Consider the following 9,388-nt stretch of genomic DNA (forward strand, 5'->3'; position numbering starts at 1 on the left):
TGCAGACCGCTCTGGCTTCTTCCATGCTGAACAGGGATGCAGGGTGTGGCAATTGGAATAGCCCTTCAGTGGGTCTATCTAAAAGACTCCCAGATTGCATACCTCTTGTCTCTAAGGGGAAAAGAAATAGTTCTGATGTTTTTTAAAAAAAATACTCGTCTTTATAAACTTACAGATATCTGTAGTATTTGATATTTTAGAAAGTGGAACTATTTTATCTCCCAGGGGAAAGAGTGGTGGCCTTTGCTGCTGTAGAAGGAATTTTCTTTTCCGGATCATTTGCTGCTATATTTTGGCTAAAGAAAAGAGGTCTCATGCCTGGACTCACTTTTTCAAATGAACTGATCAGCAGAGATGAAGTAAGTAAGGAAATATTTTTCTGCTTACATTTGTGTTATAAGTAGTCGTTTATTTTTCTTTCCTCCAGGACAAATGCATATGGTTATGTAAGTATTCCAGTAATGAAAAGAGAACAGGAACACAATTCTTTCTTGGCTTGCAAGACGCTGCATTTTCCTTCTGTGTCTCTTACCATTCCTCCTCAATCTCTGCTTGTCCTTAAGTATCGATGTACTTCTGGATTCCTGCCTTAGCTTCTACTATTTGTGACTTCCCTGTTGATTTTATTTGTTCTCATGGAATCAGCGCCATTTAAATGCTCATAACTCCTCAGACTTTATCTCTATTCCAGATACTTCCTGACTTGCAAACTGAGCATTCAAGTGTGTGTTAGGTGTTTTTCTTTGTAGCCTCGGCAGGTATGTCAAACCAAATATTTTAGAAATCAGATTCATTATTGTCTTCCAAAACTTGCTGCTGCTCCTTTTTGCCCTAGTTCAATGAGTGCCACTACCCTGTTGTCCAATCAGCCAATTAGAAATCTGGGAGCCATTTTAAGTTGCTTCTTTTTTTCTCTACCACATCCGGTGGTAACTAAGCCTTGTCTACCCCACCTGCAGTACCCTCCTCATTTGTCCTACCAGCTCTATTTTTTTCACCTGTTGATTACTGTTTCTCAAGGGGCAGCTTGCAGCCTTCCTGATCCAGTAGGTAAAACTGACCTGTTTCCTTTATGCATCATTTTGCAATCTAATCCTGTCTCTGCCTTAATAGTTCATAAAATGCACTTATCTCCTTCCTTTGTTAGCCTAAATGATGTGGATCATTTATTTGATTCCAATTAGAAATTTGATCCTAATTAGAAATTTGATCCCAATTAATTTAATCCTAAGAAGAAACAAGGTTTCAGAATTTTCATTTCTTTTGCTTTAATAAAATGAAGATTTTTCATATAAGTTTTTTCCTAGTTTCTTAAATTTGATCACAAAAAGTAGAATTAATGGGTCATTTATATAGCAGTTTCCAGCTCTGCTTAGCAATGAATGAACTTTTTTCTTTTTACTGTATCCTCACCAGAATTTGGATGACCTTTCTAAACAGTTGGCCAGTTTGATAGCTATGATTGGGATCTCATCATTGTTATTTCCACTTGTTTATTACTAACACTGAACTTTATCATAACATTATTAGTTATTCATATATATTTTTTCTGAAGTTACCTATTGTCTTTTGCCTTTGTTCCAGGCGTGATGCTAATATTTTTCTGATTTAACTACTCTAAATATTTTAAGTCTGTTATATGGTAGTTTACAATCCTTTTTTTTTTTTTTTTTTGTGGTCTTTTGAGACAGAGTCTTCCTCTAGTCCCAGCCAGCCTGGAACTTACTATGTAGACCAGGCTGGCCTTGAACTCATCTCATAGAGATCTGCCTGCCTCTGCCTCCTGACTGCTGAGACTAAAGGCATGCACCACCATGCCTGGCTTTGGTAGTCTGTAATCCTTAATGGAGGGTTCATGTCTAATATGGTCATTGGTGTATCCCTAATATACAGTGATTGATTGACCTCTTTTAACACATATTTATTTACTAAATTTGTTATATATATTTATGTATTGGATGAAAATAACATTCGATTTGAACTTTGCCATATTTATTTTAAGTGTTTTCTTAAATTGTCCCTTGCTTTTAAATTTTTAAATTACATTTATTTATTTATTTATTTATTTGTGTGTGTGTGTGTGCGTGTGTGTGTGTGTGTGTGTGTGTGTGTATGTGAGCGTGCACATGCATGCACATGCATATATATAGGTATATAGGCATCTGCTACTTCATGTATGTGGAAGTCAGAGAACAACTTGTGGGGGCTGGTTCTCTCCTTCTACCATGTACGTCCTAGGGATTGAACTCTCAGGTGTTTGAGTTTATCCATCTTGCCAGCTGTGATTTATTTTATTTTATTTTATTTTTTGAGCCAGGGTCGCATGTATATCCTGACCAAGTTGGCCTCAAACTCACTGTATATCAGAGGATGACCACGAACTTCTGATCCTCCTATTTCTATCTCCTGAGTGTTGGAATTACAGATGTGTGCCACCATGCCCAGTTTTATGCTGTCAGGGGGTCAAACTCAGGGCTTCCTGCGTGAAAGGCAAGCACTCTGTCAACTGAATTATATGTCAGACTTTGTCCTTTGAAATTGTGTTGTTCTGTTAACTTAGAAAATCTTAAATTTTGTGTGATCTACTTCCAGTTTACATTTAACTCCCTAATACTGCTTAACTTTGTTTAATATAAGTGTAGAAGCAAATATAAGTATAGTATAGGGTTAGTTAGAATTTAATTTTAGTTCAAACACTCGGGGAAAAATTTCTAATTTTATTAAGCAACCTTTCTCAAGTAATTCATGCCACCTTCTTTATTATATGCTGAGGTTTTGTTATACTAAAATCTGTTTCATGACTTTCTCTCTTTCATTGGCTTATCTATCAGCGTTTATGCCTTAACAAACTGCTGATTTGCAGTTGTATATGTGATGGAGTTTTGTTTGTTTGGAATGCTAGGGATCAAACTTTGGGCCTCATGCATGTGAGGCAAGCACTCTACTACTGAACTGTTTTCCCAGCCCTCTTCTTACCTTTTGAGACAGGGTCTTCCAAAATCACCCAGGCAGCCCTTGATCTTGTGGTCCTCCTGCCTCAACCTCTTTAGTAGCTGGGACTACAAGCCTGTGTCACCAGGCCTAGCAGTGGTATGTTTTAATAATTGGTAGAATAAATCTTAAAACTTTAATTTTTAAGATGTTCTTGTAAGATTCTGCCCATTTGCCCTTTCAGATTGTTTTTTAATTAAAACTGGTCTCATTAGAACTTTGAATGATATTGCTTTAAATCTCAAAGTCATTTTTATACATTTATTGATTTAACAATTATGCTTATCTTTGATGTACTGGTCTCTGCAGTAGGTAGCTAGCCGTCAGTTCTAATTAACACTTTAACATCTCTCAGTAGTTTATTTGACTGTTGCCTTTGGTAATTTGAAGAATTTCCTTGAGTCAAGTCTGGGAAAAAAATTTACTCATAAGTTTTCCAAGATTAGGTATTGAAAGAGGTGTGTTTTTTAAAAAGATAGTTTTATTTAATGATAAGATTTAGATAGATAATGCTTAGAATACAATCTTTGATTTGGGATTCTTTGAATGATTGGGTTTTTGTTGATTCATTTAGCAAACTAAGGAACTCTGATTTGTGATTCTTTACAGTGCACATCTTTCCCTTCCTTGATTGCTTACAAAGTCATTTTTCTTTGTAGTTTAGAAATGTTAATAGATTCTACCTTGGTGTCATACTCTAAAATTAGTTAATATTGTTGACAATTCCATCATCTTCCCATGTGGCTTCTTTTTTGTTGTTGTTTTGAGTGTGAAAATTCTCTTCTCTTCTTTTGATTTTTAGCTTTTTAGCATCTGCTTGGTGCCATGGAATCCCGTGTGCCAGCTGACTGCCATTGGTCTGTTCTGCAGTTACTTAAGGTTTTATAGTGTTTATTGTATTTGCATAACCGTTTTGTTCTTAGGACTGTTTCATAAGCTATTCTTCTCTGGTTGAGCTATCTGCAATGGCTTCAGAAGGTTTGCATCCTTCTTTTCCATTTGCATTATACCAAATTCACTTTTCTTGACTTATTCTTAACATAAATATTGTCTTTTTGGAGTCTCTGAGTGAGCTTAGCCTATTCTGTAAATGCTGTTTTATTTACTTTTCTTGTTACTGTGGAAAAATACCTGACAAGAAATCACTTAAGGAAGGGCTTATTTTGGCTTATAGTTCTAAGGGATACAGTCCATCATCAGAGGTAAGGTATGGTGACAGGAGCGGCTGGTCACAGTGCAACCCTTGAAGGAAGGAGAGAGCAATGGATGTTGGGGCTCAGCTCACTTTTTGCTTTTTATTCAGTCCAGGGCCCAGCCTATGGAATGGCACTGCCTGTATTTAGGGTGGATCTTCTCACCTCAATTACCCCAATCTAGAAAATTTCTCACAGTCATGCCCAAAGGTTTGTTTCCAGGGTGATTCTAAATTCCATCAAATTGACAATCAGGATTAACCATCACAATTATTTAAAGTTTTTCAAGCACCCCTTAATTTTTTTGACATTTAAAAATTAATTTTCATCTTGTCTCTTCTTACTTTGTTTTCCTTTCCAGGATGTTCTTGTTACAGTTTTTGTTTGTGAATTAACATTTTAATATCGATGAACTAAGATTTGCTACCATTAATTAAAATTTTAAATTTTAAGTTATTAAATTGGCATTCAATGAAATTGGAAGAAAGGAGGCTCCTGGCTCTGTTAACCTCTTCTTCATCTCCAGGAAGTTCCATGTTTGTATTTTATACCATGCTTTGACGCATCCTTAAATGCAGGTAGCTGATTAAAAGGTCTTTGATAATAAGCATTTGTCTTCTGTTTCAGGGACTTCACTGTGACTTTGCTTGCTTGATGTTTCAATACTTAGTAAATAAACCTTCAGAAGAAAGGGTCAAAGAGATCATTGTTGATGCTGTCAGCATTGAGCAAGTAAGTAGGGGAGTTTAATGTAGTTAGCACATCTTTCTGATATTTGTATTACTATTATTTGACTATATTTTATTGTAATTAATTAATTCATTTTTTGAGATAGAGTCTCCCTGTAGCCCCAGCTGGCATAGAACTTACTATGTAGACCAGGGTGGCCTTGATCTCACAGAGATCTACCTGCCTCTGCCTCCCTAGTGCTGGGATTAAAGGCATGCACCATGATGCCCAGAGATTACATTTATTTATTTACTTATTATTATTTTATTATTTACCTATTATTTTTACATTTTAAATTGACTTTTTGTGATTTCCATACAATATAATTTGATGGCATTTAGATCCCCCTCCCTATCTGCACCTCCATTTATTTTCCTCTTGCCCAATTTAGTGTTCTCTATTGTACATATAATAGGGCCTACTGAGTCTAATTTGTGTCCCCAAATGTCCTTCAGTGTGGGTCCATCCACTGGGGCCTGGTTAACCTACCAAGAGTTCCATCCTTGAAAGAGACTATCTGTCCTTCTCCCAGCAGCCATCTGTTGCAGCCGTTGGTTGCCAAAAGTTCCTTAGGTTGGGTTGGGATTTCTTCCCCACTTCTCCATGTCTGTGCTAAGCTTTTGTCTGGTTTGAGCTTGCATAGTACTTGTGTATGCTGTCATAATTGCTGTGTGTTCATATGAGTAACTGAACTGTCTGGAAAACTCTGTTTCCTTGTGATCATTCACCTTCCCTGGTTCTTACAGTCTTTCTGCCCTCTCTTTTACAATGATCCCTGAGCCTTCAGAGGCAGAAGTTTGATATAGGTGTCCTAGTCACAGATAAGCACTCTGTAGCATCTTGTTCTCTGCATGCTGGCCAGTTATGGATTTCTGTGTTAATCACTATCTGCATAAGGAAACTTCTCTTCTGAGAGTTCAGAGATGCATTAATCTATGGGTACAATAAGTCATTAGGAGTCAGTTTAATATGGTACCTACTTATTAGAAAACTACTATTGGGCTCTCCCCTATGCCCTGTGACCTATCTAGCCTCAGGTTCCTAAGCCTGATATCAATGTCAGGTATAGGCTCCATCCTATGAAGTGGACCTTAAATCCAATTACAGAGTGGTTGGTTACTCCCATAATATTTGTGCCACTTTTGCACTGGTGCGCATATCTTGCCAGGCCAGTTTTTGAATCACAGGATTCATAACTGGGTAAGGTTCATGGTTATTTTTCCCTCTGGTAGCATGCCTAGCACCTTCCAGCACTATTGAATGCTAGCCAGTAGAGATGAGGCTCTGAGGTCAGCATTCACTTGATTTCTCCTTGTTTGTTTTACAGCTCATGTATATAGTGTTTTCAGCAGTAGGGTTTTACCATTAAGTTCTGGTGGGTAGCCAAACCAGCTATTAAATTCCATTTAAAATTTTTGTTTTGAAATGATATCTCATTATACTTAGTGAACTGGCCTTGAACTTCTGAGCTTAAGCAGTTTTCTCACATCAGCCTGCTGGTACTGTGCCCAACAGCATTTGATTATGTTGTAGGTCAATATCAGTAAATTTATGCCCAATCCAGTTTGTCAGTGCTGACACATGATATATTGAAGTTATTATGTCAGTTTATAATTTGCTTTAGATGTCAGTCTCTATTATATAACAAGGTTTTCTGTATAAGCAGTCTGTTTCAGTGCTACATTTCAAAAACATTTCATTTATTATATTTTATTATTTTTATTCTATGTGTATTGCCTGCATATGTGCAAGTGCACCGATGTCATGCAATGCCCGTGAGGTCCAAAGAGGACGTTGGATCCCCTGGAACTAAAGTTATGGATGATTGTTAGCTGCCATGTGGATGCTAGGAATTGAACCCAGGTCCTCTGCAAGAGCAATCAGTGCTCTTAACTGCTGAGTCATCTCTCCAGCCTCAGGGCTGCATTTTTGTCTTGTTAATTTATCTATCAAATTCTATTCTATAACAAACTTTAAATTATTGTGGCTTCATATATTTTCAGATTTTTAGCTACTAGAGAGCAATGATAGTTTCTTGTTTGTTTTGTATTTCAATAACCTAGCAGGGTACATGATGAGGCATAAACCAAATATTTATAGAATGAATAAGTAAATGAATTAGTGAAGATAAAGCTTAATTTATGGCAGGTAAAGATTTCTGACTCGAAAAAGCTTGATGTCCTACTTAAAATGTATTTTTTATCACTCCAAAGAACTAATTTTAAAATGAAATTTGCTTAACTTGGTTTCAAACATTACATATTTATAGGCATGGTGTTCATGTTGGGAGGGGGAAGAGGCATCTGTTTTGGCACCTTAATCATTTTGAGGATGAATTACATGGTTAATGAGCTTTTATTTTTCTCTATTAACACACTGTCAGTGTAGTTGGAATCCAGTTCATCTCTCAATCTGCAAATCCATTTCTGTTTGTTCTCATGTCTCTGTGAATTGAGTAGTCTCCCTTTCATAGTCACGCTCCCCATGATGATGATCTCTGGTGAACTTTTGTCTGGATATTTCAGAACAAAGCATCTCCTTTTTTCTATTGAGAAAATTTATGAATCAGGTCTCAATATATTACTTTAAAAGCTCCAATAATTAGATGGTTTTCTATTTATTTTGGCTCCTTGAGAATGTGAAACAATATAATTAGAAATATCTCAAACATTTGTAAACAAATGGCCATCATTTCCATGTGAATTTATCCGAACATACTTGCCTTGAACAAAATCAATGTCTAGAATACTAATAAGACTAAACTCTGTGTTAGTTACTTTTCTCATTCCTCTGAAGAATTGAAAGAAAAGAGGATATATTTTGGTTCTCAGATCAAAGGGTATAATCTGTCGTAGCAAGGAAGGCATGGTGACTAGGGCTCAAATGGGAGCTTGAAGTGCAGTGTGTTCATATTTTGGCAGACCAGGAAGTAGAGATGGACTGGAAGAAGGCCCTCAAGGCTCACTCCCAGTGATGTATTTCTACCAAGCAGGTCTCACCTCTTAAAGGTTCCATAACCAGTGTCACCAGGTATGGACTCATGAGCCTGTAGGGAACTTTTCAAATTCAAACCACAATATGTAGTACTTGGGGAATTCATGCTTATTTATTGATCTGTCTTTCTACCTTAACCTGCTTTTGTTTGCTTTTCAGGAGTTTTTAACAGAAGCCTTGCCAGTTGGCCTCATTGGAATGAACTGTGTTTTAATGAAACAGTATATTGAGTTTGTAGCTGACAGATTACTTGTAGAGCTTGGATTCTCAAAGGTAAATAAAGTTTTTAAAACATGTTACTACCAGTTAAAATGTTACAGTCAAGTAATATTCCTAAAACATATGTTACTAAAAGCATTTTTAATATACTAATCTACTTTAAAAAGTATCTATGACAATTTGGATGTGTGATGTTCATCTGTAATTCTAAAATTTGGGAGGCTAGGGCAGGAGGATTGCGAATTTGAGGTCAACCTACACATTCTATCTCAAGCAAATACATAAATAAAGGTATATGACAGACTCATTTTTGTATGAAAAACATGAGTTATTCAAAATCTTTTGAAACTAAAAATCCATAGTAGAAGTAGGAGACTGATAAATATTAGAACCAATAAGTTCAATAAATTGCAATAGTTGTAGAGATATTTATTAAGGGACTATTTTCAGTCAATTGATCTTAATTCACTAATATATTTATCCTCATATAAATTCTCATTTGCTTAATGTAACTTTGAGGCTAGTACTTTCACATAGAAAATAGTTAATAGGAAGATATTAACTGTCATTTGACTTTTGTGTGTGTATGTATATAAGTATGTGTATGCTGGGGATCAAACATAGGTTCTTGCATGTGTAGGACAAGAACTTTACCACTGAGATTCATTCTTAGCCCTGATTTGACTCTTTGGGTTATTTTATCTGATTTATCAGTTGTCTTTAGTTTACTTCTGATATTTGTTTATCAGAGATGATGTACCTGAATTCCATAAAGAGACATGATTGTCATGTGATTTTGGGTTTTACCACTTTCTAGCTATGTGACCTTTGGCAAGTTATTTAACCTCTGTCTCAGTTTCTCCATCTGTAAAATGGAGATTAAAAAAACACTTGCTACAGCTCCCGCCCTCAGGCCTCTCTGGGGGTAAGTCTACCGTGCAGCCCTCCTCGCCTTGACTCTGCCAGCCGCGCTCACCCTTCCATCTCCCCCGCTGTTCTCTACTCCTAGCTTGGGCCCTGTGCCATTCCTAGTCTTGGGGCCCCAGACACCTGGGGAGCCACTGCTGATTCCTGACCCTGTTCACCCCCACTGGCTTGGTGCCTTCCTTGGGCCCCAGGAGCACTACCTCTAGACCCGGCCCCGCCACCACCACTCTCTGCTTCCTGATCCTGCAACACCCGCCAGCCTCGTTCTGGGGCTGACAGCCTCTTTCTGGGGCTCCGAGGCTTACCTTACTCTCTCTGATCCTTTGAGTCCAGTA

General features: G+C 37.1%; 1 protein-coding gene across 9 annotated transcripts in view; it reads left to right on the forward strand.

Moving 5' to 3' along the window:
• The window catches only part of Rrm2b (ribonucleotide reductase regulatory TP53 inducible subunit M2B), a 53,144-nt gene that overhangs the window by 27,311 nt on the left and 16,445 nt on the right, over positions 1-9,388 (forward strand). For all 9 annotated transcript variants that reach the window (XM_029557171.1, XM_008855095.3, XM_029557170.1 and 6 more), the window contains 3 exons: positions 226-359; positions 4,812-4,916; positions 8,067-8,180. In XM_029557171.1, the coding sequence (XP_029413031.1) occupies positions 226-359; positions 4,812-4,916; positions 8,067-8,180 (353 nt within the window). The remainder of the gene's footprint in view (positions 1-225; positions 360-4,811; positions 4,917-8,066; positions 8,181-9,388) is intronic.

This window comes from Nannospalax galili, unplaced genomic scaffold (assembly GCF_000622305.1).
Source record: "Nannospalax galili isolate Female #2095 unplaced genomic scaffold, S.galili_v1.0 scaffold687, whole genome shotgun sequence".
Classification (NCBI taxonomy): Eukaryota; Metazoa; Chordata; class Mammalia; order Rodentia; family Spalacidae; genus Nannospalax; species Nannospalax galili.